The 18,294-nt window shown below is 36.9% G+C and overlaps 1 protein-coding gene across 6 annotated transcripts in view; it reads left to right on the plus strand.

The window, feature by feature from the left end:
* LOC134218437 (axotactin-like) overlaps positions 1 to 18,294 on the plus strand; it is a 285,251-nt gene that overhangs the window by 190,753 nt on the left and 76,204 nt on the right. For all 6 annotated transcript variants that reach the window (XM_062697425.1, XM_062697426.1, XM_062697424.1 and 3 more), the window contains 3 exons: positions 6,464 to 6,654; positions 6,780 to 6,953; positions 7,538 to 7,781. In XM_062697425.1, the coding sequence (XP_062553409.1) occupies positions 6,504 to 6,654; positions 6,780 to 6,953; positions 7,538 to 7,781 (569 nt within the window). In that variant the 5' untranslated portion in view covers positions 6,464 to 6,503. The remainder of the gene's footprint in view (positions 1 to 6,463; positions 6,655 to 6,779; positions 6,954 to 7,537; positions 7,782 to 18,294) is intronic.

Raw genomic sequence — 18,294 nt, forward strand, 5'->3', positions numbered from 1 at the left:
CGCAAATTGTTTTAGGAATATTTTCTGAAACTCCTTTAGTTATGTCGATGTTTCTTTAGTAATGCCTAAATGCCTTCAAAATTACCTTCAAAAGTTTCTTCAAAAATTGATTTAGGAACTCTACTTCTTCTTCTTATTGGCATTACATCCCCACACTGGGACAGAGCCGCCTCGCAGCTTAGTGTTCATTAAGCACTTCCACAGTTATTAACTGCGAGGTTTCTTAGCCAGGTTAACATTTTTGCATTCGTATATCATGAGGCTAACACGATGATACTTTTATGCCCAGGGAAGTCGAGACAATTTCCAATCCGAAAATTGCCTAGACCGGCACCGGGAATCCAGCCACCCTAAGCATGGTCTTGCTATGTAGCCGCGCGTCTTATCGCACGGCTAAGGAGGGCCCCAAGGGAACTCTACTAGTACTTTCTTAATTAATTTCTTCGGTAACTCTAGGAAGAAATTCTTAGCATTCCTCCGAAATTTCCCTCCGAAATTTTTACAGATCTCCAGGACTTCTTTCGACAATTCTTATAGGAATTCCTACGGTCATTCCTCCATTTTTTAGCAAATCTTCTAGGGATTTCTTTAGATTTTCAGAGATTCATTTCGAAATTCCTTAGGAATTGCCTTAGAACATTCTTTCTTATAAAATCCGAAAACTCCTTTAAATTTTTCTATTTGATTCTTTAATAATTTTCCGGAAGAATTATTTCAGCAAACTTTCCGGTATAATTCCTGCAGGAATTTGAAAAGGAATATTACATTGTTTTACTAGAGGAATTTCTGGAGCTATTATAAAAGCCTTTCGGGAGATTCTACGGAAGAATATTCAAATGAACTACTGTGGGAATTTTATGAACTATTCCTGGAGGAGTACCCGAACGAATTTCTGAAGGATTTTGTGGAGAAATGTTGGAAGAAATTCCAGAAGGAGTTTCAAAATGTATTTCAGGAACAAATTTACAAAGAACAACCCGAATAAATTTTCGAAAATATTGTTCCAACGAATTTCTGAAAGCATTTCTGCAGAACTATTAAAGTCATCCACGAAAAAATTGCCAATGGAATTTTTAAAGAAATACCTACTGGAATTTTTTCGGAATTTCATTAGGAAATTACTTAAGAAACTTTCACAAGAATTTGGTAAGGGATTCCTTCAAAAATTCTTGCACAAATCCGGACAGTAGTAAAAAAACCTGTTTTGAATCTGGAATTAAGACTTTATGCCAAAAATATAAACCAAAAATATATGGATTGCAAATGTAAAAAGGAATGAATTATTGGCAGTGGCTGATTTTCTACCTGCCACTTCCACATCCAAACGCTATCGTATATGCGCAAATAGCCAGCATGACTTAACTGCCAGAAATTTGTGTGGCGAAAAACATCTAACGCGGGTTCTCTCAAAATAAGGAAAAACAAGTTGGTACCGGTTATGTAGGAAGGTGTCCGCTACTACGCCTACCAAATATTTTTTCGATGAAGGTGCTTAATTTTAAGAAATCGAACCTTAGATGCCTTTCGCCATACTGATTTCAGAAAGTTAACTTCTAGTGTGCAGCTGTAAGCACACTCAAAGCAGGCGAATAATTCCTGGCGTAAGTTTTGAAAGATTACCTAATGGAATTTTGGAAGGATTTCTTCTAAAGTAATTTGGCGAAGATATTCCTAAAACAATTTCAACTGTTCCTGAAGGAATATACGAATTTTTATTTTGATTTCTAACGAATTCGTACAGGAATTCTCAACGGAGTTTCTAAAAGAATTTCTGAAGAAATTCCTGAAAGAACTCGTAAAGGAGTCCACGGAAAAAAAAAATCGAAATTTTCTTTTATTAACTTCTTTGAATTTATCTGCGATTTTTTGGGGAAGCCACAGAAGGAAAATTTTGTTCAAGACATGTCGAAGGAATTCTTGCCGGAGAAATTTCCGTTTGTATTTGAAGGAATACTTGAAATAATTTTTCAAAAGACTTTCTGTAGGAATTTCAAAAAGTACTCAAAATTTTTTTCGGAAAAATCTTGTTTGTATTTCCTGAAGAATTATTTACAAAAAAAATGGCAGAATATAATTCCCCAGGAATTCTTGAAAATTCTGAAATTGCTTGCTAGAAAATCGTAATTACTGTCTATACACACAGGAATTGCAAGTTTTGGGAAAAACTTTAAAAAAAATCTTGCTGTTTTTTGTGCTGTTAATCCAGCAATCAATCCAGCAAAGTAAATTGTTGTTAAACCAGCAAATTTGATTTTCATGAAAATGACAGTTTATTTGCTGATGTTCAGTAATTGAAAAAATATGTTGCTGGTTAACCAGCAAATGATAAACGATCATGTATTGCTGGCAGCAATAAAAAAAAATATGCGGAAAAGCTATTTGTAATTTTACAATTCTTAGCGTTGACGAACAAAAATACAGTACAGTGAACTTTCGCTAACTCGATGTTCTTTAACTGGATATTTTCCCTTAGTCGATGAAATTAAAAGTCCCTTGAATCTAGCATATCGCGTTCCCTCCGTCTCCTAGATAATATTCTTACTCGATATTCTCAAGTAATTTCTCATTGCATTTTAACCTGTCAGAATCAGTTCACATGCACATTAAATTGAAGTTGGAAGTGAAAAGTGATAGGCGAGAAGTAAGAAATGAAAAGTGAGAAGTGAGAAATAAAAAGTTGGAACTGCGAAATGACAAGACGAGTCAAGTACGAGACACTGAAGACGGCCTTACTGTTGAGGTCGAAATACGTATCTGTCAAGATACAATTAAGTGGTGGAATTCAATGGGATTGTATTAACTCGTCTTATGACAAGTGAATGAGTAGTGATAAATTCGAAGTAAGAAGTGAGAAATGACAAGTGTGGAGTGCGAAGTGAAAAGTTAGAAGGAGAAATTCAGAGTGAGTAGAGAGAAGTGAAAAGTAGCAAGTGAAAAGTGAGAAGTAACAGTAAGGAATGAATAATGAAAAGTGAGAAGTGAGAAGTGATAAGAAAGAAATGAGAAGTCAGTGAGATATAAGAAGCAATAAGTGAGAAGTGAAAATAGAAAAATGGTGAGTGAAAAGTGAGATGTGTTAAGTAAAAACTGAATAGGGAGAAGTGAGAAATGAAAAGTTAAAAGTAATAAGTGATACGAAGTAGGAAGTGAGTAAAAGAGATTGGAAAATGATAAGTGAGAAATTCGAAATGCGCAGTAGTAGTGAAAAGTGGAAAGTGAGAAGTTAGAGTCAGAAGTAATAGATAAGAAGTTATAAGAAAAAAGTGAGAAAGAAAAATTGAAGAATGAGAAGTGAGAAGGGTGAAGTGTGAAGTGAGAAGTGAAAAGAGATGAAAGAAGTTAGTAGTAAGATGTGAGAAATGAGGAGTGAGAAGTGAGTTGTGAGAAGGAAGTAGTAAATGAAGTGAAGACCGAGGAACGATATGCAAGAAACAATATCCTTTCTTTCTTTCTTTTTGACTCTTCCTTCGGAAGTGTCTATAATTTCACTTTGTATGCGTTACGCAGGCGCGTTATGTATTAATCTATCAATAAATCTCTTGAATTACGAAATAAAATGTATAGTATTTGAACAAATTCACTTTAATATTAAAAATATAATTATAACCAATGATATGATATGAAAATATGCTTAATATGCTTATTTGTTTCAAAGAAACAAATGCTTTTATTTGAGGAACATATAGAACCATGCCTACCAAAAAATCTTGTCAGAAAAGCAAAAACGTAAAAATTTAAAGGGATTTCAATTTTTTTCAGTGGAAGCTAGATAGCAAATGTGAGCATGTTTTGAGGTACTAATATACCAATGGTATGCACGTGTGTTTATGTGTGAAAATTCTGAAATTTACTACCATAAAAATCTTACTCATTTTTAAGGTATTAAACAAGATTAGTTTTACAAAATTATGCATCCATTGTGCGAAATAAATGCTATTGTTGAACGCTATTAAGTTTCGTTCAGATCAATGACTGATTTAGTTAGTTCTGGATTAAATAATATCGAGGTCTCTGGAAATAACGAGTACAATATATGCTACCAGCGTTACGATAGCTACCATATCACAATAGTTATTCAATCCGAAGAGTGCCTTATGAATATGCAGCAAAACGTACAGTACGTTATCATTCGTTGTGTTGTCACTCAACCCATGACATCCGCCTTTGGGTAGGCAATTATTTTGTCACCTTCACGGTGAATCACCGTGGGAAGCTGAGTAGTTTTATCTCGTTTTAAATACTGGAGTCTGGATATATTTCCTTATAACCAAGGCAGGGTAAAAATCTCACTGTGGGTGGATTAATATGGCGCATTCTTCTTCTTTCTTCTGTCTTTCTTCTTTCTGTCTTATATCTCTCCACTCATTTCTCACTACTCAACATCTCGCTTCTCACTTCCCAATTACCATCTCTCGCTTCTCACCCTTTGCTTCTGTTTATCTCACTACTCACATTGTACTTCTCACTTCGCAACTATCAATCTCACTTCTCACTACTCATTTCTCACCACTCATTTCTCATTTCTTACTTTCCACTACACGCATGTTAATGCATGCATCTCACTACTCAATACTCACTTCTGTTTCCCACTACTCACTTCTCACTACTCTGTAATTTATTCGAACATCGCATTTCTCACTTCTCGGTTCTCGCTGTTCACTATTCACTTCGAACATCTCACTTCACTTAATAAGAAAACAAGTTTCAACTATTTGATCAAACAGCATTCGGCCAAATATGAATGTGTGTGGCTTCGTGATGAGTGCTTCTTTTTGCTCCAGTATGATTCGGTAATGGTTGCAGCGGTTGCGGTTACGGTAGTCGGAGGTGATTGCTGTAGAAAATTCATTCGCAACGATGGCGACGGTAGCGTATCAAGAGAGGGTAACTACTGAGATTTTGAAGTGAAATACCAATGTACTTAAGACACAAGTAAAATTAGAAAATAATATACATTACATACAGCAACGTTCCCTATTCAAATATTCAAAATAGACAAGTAGGAGTTCAAAAGCTATATAAAGTTTTATATAAAATGTATCGTTTCTCAAAACCCTTTACGTAATGTACTTTATAGACGACCGTGAAGAACTCTGAGAAGCTCTAGACGCTTATATATTTTGCAAATTCTAAAAAATAGATCACCGAATTTCAAAATATTATAGGAGGGATACTGTGAAAACCACATGTCCCTCATGTACTTGTTCGTGTACACTAGAGTGACCCAGTCTAGTATGGCGCGCCACAACCGATCAGGCCTATAAATTTCAGAGAATGATTTTCTTACCCAAAGGCAAAATCCTGGGGGGTGCCCCGTAAAATCGGACGACTTTTTGTATCCTGGGCCAGTCTGTACACCGCTGAGTAATTATTGACCATTATCTAAAGCTCAACTTTCAAAACTTACTTGTTTCTTACTTATTGTTCTCTAAATATCAAATATTGATTTTTTATAAATTTTTCTTGTTAAATGAAGGCTCGTCAAAGGTGCTGTGGATCCAGGCTACGGCACTAGGAGCCACTCAAGAAAAAGATTGAGAACCTTCTGTCTAGCCCAATGAATCTCACAGTTGAATAGACGCCTGCGAAGTTACAAGCAAGTAGTAATATTAAATAAAATTTTACTATAAACTTATATTACAGCCTGATGAATCGATTCTCTCTCCGATTAAAACCAGTGTCGAAATCATCTATCATGCTGAATGAATAAATATGCCAAATAAGCTGTCCAGCCGAATAAATCAATTATGCTGATAAAACGGCTGTTATTCAACCATTCCAGTTCACTGGCCAGATATGTCAGCTGACTTAATTTACTGGCCTGATTATTTGCCTTGTCATGACTAGTGGAATAAGTGCGATTGATTAAATGGACGGAATTGGTCGAATGAACAAAACTTTTTGAAATAGTTAAGAGTTGAGTACGTCTGGCCACGTCTTCCCTCAGATAAGAAGTAACCCAAGCTCCTACGCTGCATCCCCTGAATTAAAATGATAAAGTAAGATTATCATCATTATTATCAACTGAGCATTATTTTTTATTCTGCTGGCAGCCTAATATCTGACGAATGACTGTTATCGACGCCAAGACAACAAGTCCCATACCATAACTCTACAAAGCCCTGGATAGTCGATAAAATTTCCGAAATTCGAACCAAATCACCATTGGCATGCTTTTGGTATGCTCTGCAGCCGCGCATATTACCGCATACTGAAGGCCTCTAAAACAGTACTGTGCTTTCAATAACATATCTTTTAAACGTTAACCGAAGCCGATTTTTTTATACAGTTTTAGGGGAATCTTACTTTAAAACGACCTGGTACTATATTCTATTGAATTTCAAACTGTATTTTAGCAGTTGTACATTATTGTTTAAATATTGCCTTAATAAAGTATATCTTCACAAACATAAAACAATAATCATTCTAAAATGAAATCTTTGCTTTTTGCTTTCAATTTCAGCTCGGTCTCAACCAACCTCAAACTAGTCAATTACCAAAGAATGCACCAAACCCATCATGTCGCTGCCTCAGGTCCTTGCCGAACGTCAGTCATTGCCATCGCAGTTGCCGTCATCAGTATTCTCGCACTTCCGCACACGGCATCGGCCATCCCAACGATCTCCGAATCGCCCAAGGAAGGAATAGTGTATCGTATGAAGTTTTGATTCCCATTCTGGATTCTAGCGCTAGATTGTTTTTTTTTTGCTTTTGAATATCACGTCTCAGTTGTACCGATTTTAATTCTAATCTTTTGATGTTTTCTTCCGACAATGCAGAAAAATGCACCGGTCCGGCGGATCCGGGTCCCTGCCAGGGCGTCCAGAATCGATACCGATTCGATCAGACAGCCAACAATTGCACCCAGTTCACCTGGGGCGGCTGCGGAGGCAATCTGCAGAACAATTTCGAAACGTACGAGGTCTGCATGCAGCAGTGCACTAATGAGACACGTGAGTATCCAGCCACTGTAGTAACTGTCTTTCGTCGGAATACGGCCAATGTGCGGACGACCAATATGCGAACGGTCAACTGGGATGTTTTTCCCGGAAGGAGGCTTTTCAATTCGACTTTTCACCAGGGAGCGTGTGAGTTCCAGGAATGGAACCGGAACCGGTTGCACACAGTGGTTTCAAATCAAATGTCTGTAGGTTTTTTGAAACGAACTCCATGCCAGTTAATGGAATTAAATGATAGCAAATTAAAAAAAAAATCAAATTGGAATGAACGGTTTTTTTTGGTGGACAAAAAAGTCTATAATCGAATTTCCGAAGTGCATTAAATGTCTAGTAATTGAAAAATAATTTGTTTTTGTTTCTTGAAATCCAAAATGATCAAATTCAAAATTCAACAAACTTTTGCTATGATTAAATCCAATTTTCAACCACTGTCACAGCCGGAGAATTATTAGCTTTGCGTAACTTCGTAATGCTCTGGCCTCTCGCATCTGTCTTGTTCCGACGAAGCCGACCTGAAAGCACACAACCCTCCTCCGCAACCAAGCACAACTCTCATCAATTTCTAATGCACGCAACAGAAACGCAGCCTCCGGTGCAGCAGCTAACAACGACCGACAGCCCGTCCACAACGGTGCAAACCCAGACGCAGGAAGTTCTGTCGCAGCGATACTCATCGAGCAGCACGCTGGCGCCGGTACCGGACGAACTACGGGGCTCGGAGCTCACGTTCAAGGAGACCGGCTACGAGAAAACGTTCATGTTCGCCAAGAACAACACGTTCATCCAGATGGACGGCGAAACAATACAAACATTTCAATTAAGGTAAATATGGACGGGTGCTGGGTCCGATGGCGTTGAAATTGGGGGAGGTACGAACGGCTTGTAATGGGTTGTTTCCGCAGGAATGGGCATATTCATGCACTGATGGACCGGTAGCAACAACGTCGGCCAACAACGGTGCATAATTTAGCTCTCTACGACCAAGAGCAAGGCTCTTCTGGAGTGCTCCCTCGGGATAGGATTTTCAACAATTGAACACTATGTCGATATCGATTTTGACTTTGAATAATCTCTCCACTTATCGTTCGAAGTCTAAGAAGGAATAGACCAATGGAAGATTATTTGGGGTTTTCCATGATCTTTGATCATTTTACTTGGTATAATTTCAATAAATTTTCATATGATTCTAATATACTGTTTTTGTTAGATTCATGTACCACGGGTAACCCTGTTTTTTAACTTAATTTATGTAGCCGAATTTTCCACACAGGTTCGAAGTGACACGCGAATGCCCTTCGTTTTACTTTCATCTCTCTTCTAATGAGCGATTAGTAGTATTTTGTCTCAATTAAGAGTTTTGTTTGAGGGGGCGTTTCATTTTGTCTCAATTAAGAGTTTGGGAGGTTTTTGTCTCGGTTAAGAGCAAATTTTGTTTTGTCTCATTTAAGAGCTTTGTTTTGTCCCGTGTACGGAGGAACAGGCCGTTTTATTTCGTATGGAAGCAGACTACCTCGTAGTCTCTGTTTGAATTGCACGAGGTAGTCTGCTTCCATGCAAGGTAAAACGGCCTGTTCCTCCGTACACGGGATCATATATACCAATCGACACAGTTCGATGAATTGTGGTAATGTCTGTATGTGTGTATGTATGTATGTATGTGTATGTGTGTGTGTACAAAAAAAATGTGAGACACACGTTTTTGTACTTAGCCTCATCCGATTTGCTTGCAACATGATTTGTGATTTGTGAAATGATGTAAGTGTGTAGTCATTTCAACCCAAAATAGCTTAATTAAATTCTCCATGAACTCTTTTAAAGAACGGATCATCTATGGAAAAAAGCTCAGTTTTATTGCTATTCTATAATTGCTTTGCAGAAAGTTTTGTAATTTTTTGTGGAAAAAGTATTTTTTTTTTTGAAACTTGATTTTTTCATTGAAAATTCATTTTTTTAAATTGCATGTTTTGCTTTTAAAAGTGATAATTTATTTTTGTTTCGTAGAAAATTTTCAATTGCTTATTTTCTTTACTAATTTTATTTGCTAATTATCTAATACATGCATTCAGCTCTTAGACTAGGTGTTCCGTGTTAACATGACAATATCATCATTATTTTTGCTATGTTACATTTTTAGTTATCATTAATACATTTAAATTGCCTCTGGCAGTTATGATTTTTCCTCTCGTTGAAATGAACCATGTAGGAATTACAATGTTTTTAACTTAAACTAAACCTATTCTAATTAATACTCAGGCTATAAGGAGCTAATCGTTGCAATAGAAGATTGCAACGATTTTTGTCTAAAATTGAAAATTACTTTATTGGACATTTGTTGCAATGTCTCCATATTAGAAATTCTATGAAATTCATTGGTACTATACTACGGAGGCAACTTCAGAATCATTTTCAAAATTTTATTTTGATTCATCTGGAGTGCCTTTTTTCTGGTATTGCAGCAAATAGTCCATATTGGCACAGCATATAACATGAACCGTTTGTTTGAGAAACTGCATATGTAACATTTTTGGCCAAAATGAGATTTTTATATATTCTGAATGCTCGTCCAAAAATACGTATTCTGGCAAAAAATACGAAAATTTTTTTTTTTTCAGGATTGAATTAATTTTTTTTCGTTTGTTTGAGAAACTACATATGCCCACGTACTTTGAAGAGCAATTGTGGAGTACTGCTTACATTTTTTGCACTGAAAATGTCCCAGGGTGTTGAGTTCTGCTAAAAACTATTGATCTGTATAGAAGAAATCGAAAGATTCGGTGCAAATTTGTTCAAAAACAGTTCTTTATTGTTTTCTCGAAATAGTGTAAAATGGACTTACGCAGTTTCTCAAACAAATGATTCATTTGTTACATTTGGCTTGAAGGCCTTCAATGCGATTTTTAAAAGTTAATTTTTGGTCCAACAGAAGTCCTAAATATTTGGCTTCCCTACACCAATTAATTGGAACCCCATTCATAGTGACAATATGTCTGCTAGAAGGTTTCAAATAAGAAGTTCTCGGCTTATTTATGTGGGAAAATTATAAGCTGAGTTTTGGAAGCATTCTGGGAAATTTTCCATTTTTGCAAGTAAGTGGAGAAAATATCCAAACTTTTTTGCAATCTACTACAAATGACACGAAGGCTTCGCCCTTTGGCTGAAAGGCCCGTGTCATCTGCAAACAAAGATTTTTGACACCCTGGTGGTAAATCAGGTAAGTCAGAAGTAAAAATGTTATACAATATGGGCCCCAGTATGCTGCCTTGGGGAACACCAGCTCTTACAGGTAATCTATCGGATTTAGAGTTCTGATAGTTTACCTGCAGTGAGCGATCTGATAAATAATTTTGTATTAGTTTAATAATATACAGAGGAAAATTAAGATTAATCAATTTTACAATCAAACCTTCATGCCAAACACTATCAAATGCTTTCTCTATATCAAGAAGAGCAACTCCAGTCGAATATCCTTCAGATTTGTTGAGCCGAATGAAGTTCGTAACTTTTAATAACTGATGAGTGGTTGAATGCCCATTAGGGTGGTTCAAAAAATCGATTTTGCTCCACAGTGCTCTTCTGGTTCTTTACCATGTTCTGAGTGTCCTCTGAAAATTTGAGCTCATTTGGATCAAAACTGATTTAGCACAAGCCGTTTCAAGTTTGCATGCAAATTAGTATGGGGAAATTTATTTTTTCATTATACTGTTAATGACGCTTCCCCATTAAGCGCAGGTTAAAAAAACCTACACAGCTAAAAGGAATACCCAACAGCTTTCATCCAACGAAAATCGCATGTTGATTAATCGCCCCAATAATTAGTAATCGAATTTAACTTATACCGTAGTTTTCTGGAGCTAATTGTATAACTCCTCAACAGGCAACATTGCTGCTCGTGGCGCGAAAGATAGCACACACAAATTCAGGCTATTATGTTCCACTGCACATTTCAGTGATGCCCTCAAAGAAGTTTAACGATCATGACTAAAGATTCGCAATCTGTCTTAAAATCGATTACTAATTATTGGGGCGAGTAATCAACATGCGGTTTTCGTTGGGTGAAAGCTGTTGAGTATTGCTTTTAGCTGTGTAGGTTTTCTTTTAACCTGCGCATAATGGGGAAGCGTCATTAACAATATAATGAAAAAATAAATTTCCCCATATTAATTTGCATGCAAACTTGAAACGGCTTGTGCTAAATCAGTTTTAATCCAAATGAGCTCAAATTTTCAGAGGACACTCAGAACATGGTAAAGAATCAGATGAGCACTGTGGAGCAAAATCGATTTTTTGAACCACCCTAATGCCCATGGCGAAAACCAAATTGCTCATCAGCAAAAATAGAATTGTCATTAATATGAACAATCATTCTATTTAAAATAATCTTTTCAAACAGTTGTCTTATTGAAGAAAGCAAACTGATTGGGCGATAACTAGAAGCCTCAGCTGGATTTTTGTCCGGCTTCAAAATTGGAACAACTTTGGCGTTTTTCCATTTATCTGGGAAGTATGCCAATTGAAAACATTTGTTAAATAAATTAACCAAAAAGGGATAAAGAGCTCTCAGGAAGTTTTTTGATAAGTATGTAGAAAATACCATCATCACCCGGGGCTTTCATATTTTAATTTTTTTAGTAATAGATCTCACTTCATCCAAATTAGTTCCCAACGAAGAGTCGAAAACATTCTCTTGATTGAGGATGTCTTTGAAGCTCCGTGTAACCTGATCCTCAATTGGACTAGTGAGACCTAGACTAAAATTATGGGCACTCTCGAACTGCTGATCAAGTTTTTGAGCCTTTTCGCCATCTGCTAATAAAATTTTATTTCCCTCTTTAAGCGCTGGAATTGGCGTTTGATGTTTAATTTGTTAATTTCCAAAGAGTTTCGAGGTTGTAGGACAAAAGGCCGAAGGTCAAAAGACAAAAGGTGGAAGGTCAAAAGACAAAAGGTTGAAGGTCAAAAGACAAAAAGTCGAAGGTCAAAAGGTCGAAGGGACAAAAGGTCGAAACAGAAAAAAACTGCGTCAAAAGGTCGAAATGAAGAAAGACCCTTCTTTTTTCTTCCTTCTTTATATTTTGTCTCCCTTTTAACCTTTTTGCCTATCTCGTACAACGAAGTTGCACTGAGAGGCTATCATTTCACTCCGGAAACGAACTTTTTATAGAAGCCTCGGAGACCTATAGTGTTATATACCAATCGACTCAGCTCGACGAAGTGAGCACATGTCTGTCTGTCCGTGTGTATGTATGTGTGTATGTGTGTGTATGTGTGTGCACAAAAGCTAAGAAAAACATTAGACAACTTTTCGTATAGTAATCTTTAACCGATTTTCACGCCGCAAATTTTATTCGTCAGGGGACTTGTTGATCACTATTGAATTTGATAACGATCGACCGTTGCGTTTAAAAGTTATAAAGAAAATGGTACATCGAAACATATAAGCCCCATATATGGTTAGTGTCTTGACTAAATCCGAGAAAGGCAGTATCAGTAGTCGGTGAATTAAAATGGTTTTTTCCTTATTTTTTCTTTTTTCCTTCTTCCTTCTTACTTCATATGCTTCTTTCCTTCCATTCTTCGTCTTTCTTTCTTACTTCTTTCTTCCTTCCATATTTCATCTTACTTATTTCTAACTCTTTTTTCTACTCTCTTTCTTCCTTCTTCCTCCCTTCTTTCTTTCTTTTTTCAGTTTTTCAGGAAACAGTTTTTCTTCCTTCTTTCTTCCTTCTTTCTTTCTTCCGTTTTTCTTCCTTCTTTCTTCTTTCTTCATTTTTTATTCATTTTTCTTCCTTCTTTCTCCCTTCTTCTTCCTTCTTTCTTCTTTATTTCTTCCTTCTTTCTTCCTTCTTTATTCCTTTTTCCTTCCTTATTTCTCCCTTCTTTATTTTTCATTTCCCCCATCTTTCTTTCGTCCTTCCTTGTTACTTGCTTCTTCTGTCTACCTTATTTTTTTGTTTCCTTGAGTCTTCCTTCTTTCATGTTTCCTTCTTCTACTTTCCTTTTAACTTCTTTCTTCATTCTAACTTCTTTCTTTCTTCTTTTTTTTCTTACTTTCTTCTGCCTTTTTTATTTTTGTTTCTTTTTTCTTTCTACCTTCTTTCTTATTTATTTCTTTCTTCGGTCTTTCTTCATTCTTTCTTCCTCCGTTTTTCCTTCTTACTTCTTGTTTCATTATTTTATCCTCTTTTCTTCCTTCTTTCTTTCTTCTCTTTTCTTCATTCTTTCTTTCTTTCTTCTTGTTTCCTTTCCCGCTGCTTGTTTTTTTTTTTATTTCTACCTTCTTCATTCATTTATTCTTTTTTGCTTCTCTCTTCCTTGTTTCTTCTTTCATCCTTCTTCATCTCTTATTTTTTCCTTCTTCTTTTATTCCTTCTTTCTTCCTCCTTTCTTCCTTCTTTGTTTCTTATTTTACTCCTTTTTTCTTCCTTCTTTTTCAATTATTTCTTTCTTCTTTGTTCCTTATTTCTTCTCTATTTTTACATTTCCTGTTACTTGCTTCTTTCTCTTTTTTTTACATCCTTGTGTCTTCTCTCCTTCTTCATTCATCCTTCGTCCTGCTTTTTCCTGCTTCCATCTTCCTTCTTCTTTCTTTGTTTTTTGTTCTTTTTTCTTCCTCTGTTCATCTTCATTCTTCTTTTTCCTTTCCTTTCTTACCTTATTTTTCCTCCCTCCTTCTTTGGGGCTGTCCATAAACCACGTAGATTCTTGAGGGGGGGAGGGGTTTCGAAAAAGTCTACTTTAGTCTACGAAGGGGGACGGGGGGTATACCAAAAGTCTACGTAGACTTTTCGATTTTATGTGTTTTAAAAGCGATTTATACAGCAGCTTCGTGCGAAGTTCACTTGTTTGAATTTTTTAGGATGTTCCGGTTTTTTTTGCAAGAATTTACCGATATAATCTCTTGCATTTCTCCTTAAAAATTTAATGAATTTCACTAAAGTAAAAGACTGAGCTACGGCTTAAAACTATCATGGATTTTACCAGAAAATTCTTCTGTGTTGAGCAGGAAAATTTCCCAAAGGACTGCATATTCTACTATGTCATACTTCAACGGATTTTTTTTTGGAATTTACAAAGGAAGCATTTTGGAATATCCAAGAAAAAGCCTTTCCCAAGTAACATTTTAGGTTTTATAATGCTCTTGAAGATCATAATTTACTCTTCGAGAGTAACCAAAATGTTTCTAGGGTTGGAATGCCCAAAAGCTATTCTTCCGCGAGAAACCCTTCAAAATATTCACTGGAGATTGTAATATCGGATACCCAAAAAATGAAACGGGTGTGCTTCGATCTACAGTCTCACAAAAAGTAACTTCTTTATTCGTAGTTCTCTAGATATCTTACCAATGCTCACTTGTATTAGTGTATAATATAAACGTGTATCAAAGTGTATGTACTACTCGCAGATAGTATTCTCTATGGCATTATGCACCCCGTTATAACTATATGCACCCCGTTGTCGACTCTACATTCCCACTTGTTCTTACTAGTCTTGAACTCTACCAACATCGAAGTCTTGCAGATAACTTGGTCGTTTCACCTCGCGCTTGGGTCGGTGTTGCTCGGTGGATGATTTTTCCTGTACGATATGTTCTCGATCATTCTGAGCTTCCATCGATTCGTTTTGATCTCCTACCTTCAAGTCTTCTTCTATGGTTTGAGGTCGTAGTAACGGCTTAAGATGGGATACGTTACGATGAAACGTCCTTCCTGTTTCGGTTGACTCAATCGTAACATTCGATCCGTTTCGCTTCTTGATGACAAATTCTTCAGGTCCGAAATTGCTCTATAATTTGTTTTCCTTCAACGTTCTTTTGGCGACCATTATGTCACCTTCTTTCAGCGAGCTAGGTTCCGCCTGACGAAGCTTGTCTGCATAATCTCCTTGTTTCAACTTCCGCTCTTGATCTTTGTCACGTGCCTCTTCTGGCGCCTTCAATCCAATGCCCGGAAGTGACGGTAACTTGTCTCGCAAAACTCTTCCGAACATTAATGCAGAAGGTGCTACTCCAGTTGTTGAATGCGGCGTCGAATTATACATGAGAAGGTACATTCTCAGGTCCCATTTCCAATCCGACTTCGGATTTTCTTGACTGATCTGCAACCGTTTCTTCAACGCCCCATTATCTCGCTCAACTTCACCATTGGCCTGAGGCCAATAGGGAGTCGATTTTCGCAAATGAATTCCGAAACCTTTACAGAGCTGTGTCAATGCTTCACTGACAAACTGTGGACCATTATCCGACTTCAATGACTCTGGAATACCATATCTGCAAAATGTTTCGTGCAATGCTTGTATTGTAAGTGTCGCCGTTGTTTCTTTCATCACTACTACTTCCACAAATCTGCTGAAATAGTCTACCAGAACTAGCAAATTATGCCCTGACGGTAGAGGTCCCATAAAATCTATTGCAATATGGCACCACGGTTTATCCGGCATCTTTGTCTGTATCAATGGCTCAGGTGGTCCTAGCGAAGACACTATCGTACAATCCTTGCAGCGTTTCACGAAAGCTTCTACTTCTTTATCCATTGACGCCCACCACACTTTTTGCCTTAATCTTCTCTTCATAACTACAATGCCGGGATGGCCTTCGTGTGCTAACTCAAGCACCTTCGGTTGGACTGAACAGGGGACAATAATTCTTTCACCTCTCAATAGCATATCAGAGAAACTGCAGAGTTCCATTGCATATGGCTTATACTGCCGCTAACCGCAAGTCGAGCACATCTGTATATGGAGCCTAGATCTGTTCACCATTTTCAAAAGTATTCCAGATTCAAAGTGCCACCCCTCTATTTCAATGAGTATGTTAAATGGAGTCTTCTGACCAATTTTCAGCCAAATCCATGGAGATTTAGAGGTGCATCAAACGAGAATTGTGATTTTTCAGACGTTTTCGTAGAAATGTCGTCTGAATGCATCAATTTAACTCCACATAATGAAAGGATTAGTCGTTGATAGCTTCTTTAGACTATTATCTACCACTTTGTCATTGATACTAGGATGTTTAGAGGGCTTATTCTATGACTTTTTATTAGATTTAGCTGAAAAAAATGCCTGAAAACCAGAAAAATAATTTTAGGTGCTTCTGGGGGTAGTATAAATTTTCAATATGTGCCCAATTCAATTTTTCCTTTCATTTCCTTCGAGTGTTGCGGAAGTTTCGTCCATACATCACTTTATTCTGAAAAATAAGCTTCGGCATGTAATAATGCAGTTTTCATGAAATACTCAACATTTGAATAGGGTAGTCAAGCAAGACCATTCCCCCCATGCTAAAACAAAGTTGACCATGATTTATGAGCAATGTCATCCACTATTTTCGACCCACTGGTATGGATCTAGAGTGGGCTATGTGGCAGTGTCAGGGCCTGCAGATCAAGAGGTCCACGGTTCGAGGCGCCGAGTAGATAAAGATTTTTTCTTGTCAAGTCTTATGGAAAATGCCATGTTTTCAATGACCTTTTGGGGACGTTAACTATATTTGAATGTGATTGATTCTATACCCTGTCCTAGTTTTTGCATCACTCATGCCACTGACTAATTTCAAACAACTTTCACTGATTGAGATTATAATAAGTTCATGTCCATCATTGCAGTCATCAATTGTGAAGTAATGGTTTGTTAATGGGAGGGATCGATCAGGTTTTGTTTGTGCCATGAGTGTGCGTTAGCGTTAGCGTTAGCGTTAGCGTTAGCGTTAGCGTTGTTACGGTATACTTCGTAGATTGGACACTAGTGATACTCATGTTTCTTATGGAATCCTTATCCAGATTGCTATCGGAAATCAAGGTGGGGAGTTACCCTTGATTCCAATCTAAGATAAAAATGGCATAAGCATGAGGATTACTACTCCCGGCCACGCCCATCTTTACCGTAACTAGGGATAGGAAAGGAAATGTTGATGTAGAACTTACTTAACGAGAGGCCCCGACTTGGCGACGCCCTCATAAGTTCTACGGAGTTGGTGGTTTGGTAGGGTAAGGTAGGTCATGGAGGTTTGCCTCAAGCTGGCAATTCGACCCACAGACTATGTTGTTTACCTGTTTTTATTTAAACTCTTGTCAGCCGGCTGTCGAAAGAGCATGCTAATATCAATTTTATTTACAGTTTATTCTTTAAATAATTTACAGACGATTTCTTAACCTCAATCTATCAACAAATATCCGTTGAACAAATCTAAATTTACCAAATTTGTACTTTCTGCTCAGTGAGCAAAACGATTCTTCTAGGTTCATCGAATACAAAAATCAAACCATGCCTTTTAAAGATAATTATACTAAACATTTTACAAAGTTTTATTTCAAGTATTTTCGCGATTTCTGATATAAAATTCAATAGCAAACAATCAAACAAAATTAAAATATTCTAGCTAAATTTTACTATTTTGGTCGAGCATGGGTCAGCCGCCTGACACCCGCGTTGAAAAAATATGTTCCATGCTTGCCCCCACATAAAATAATAACGTGTGCTAATCACTAACGATACTAAAAGATTTAAATGAAATTAGACATTGTTCCGCTTATCATTTTAGCACCGCCAGGGGAACTTGGCCAGTACCCACTGCACTTTTCTTTCCCTTTCCACAAACAATTACCATCATTTGTGATATTTCAACGGAATTTTATTGGGAATTCTGAAAAGGCAGACAATCAATGCAGTTAGATTGCCAGGTAATACGTGCACATCGTAGCACTGGTGATGCATCACAATCGTATATATACAGGAGTATATGCACTATATGATGACATTGACCGGAAGATTAGATAAGCATTTCCCCCCGGTTTTGTTTGTGCCATGAGTGTGGTCCAATAACTAAGGAAAGGATAACCAATAAATCAAGATGTTTTTTAAACTTTACAAGATTTTTTTATCACGTTCAATTTGAAGTATGTTTCCGACCGCGACAGATTATCGACAAAATGGAATTAGCCACCTGGCTTGATAAATAATTTTTTTTTAACGAACCGTGGACCTTTTGATCTGCAGGCCCTGACACTACCACATAGCCCACTCTAGATCCATACCAGTGGGTCGAAAATAGTGGATGACATTGCTCATAAATCATGGTCAACTTTGTTTTAGCATGGGGGGAATGGTCTTGCTTGACTACCCTATTCAAATGTTGAGTATTTCATGAAAACTGCATTATTACATGCCGAAGCTTATTTTTCAGAATAAAGTGATGTATGGACAAAACTTCCGCAACACTCGAAGGAAATGAAAGGAAAAATTGAATTGGGCACATATTAAAAATTTATACTACCACCAGAAGCACCTAAAATTATTTTTCTGGTTTTCAGGCATTTTTTTCAGCTAAATCTAATAAAAAGCC

This window comes from Armigeres subalbatus, chromosome 2 (assembly GCF_024139115.2).
Source record: "Armigeres subalbatus isolate Guangzhou_Male chromosome 2, GZ_Asu_2, whole genome shotgun sequence".
Taxonomy (NCBI): domain Eukaryota; kingdom Metazoa; phylum Arthropoda; class Insecta; order Diptera; family Culicidae; genus Armigeres; species Armigeres subalbatus.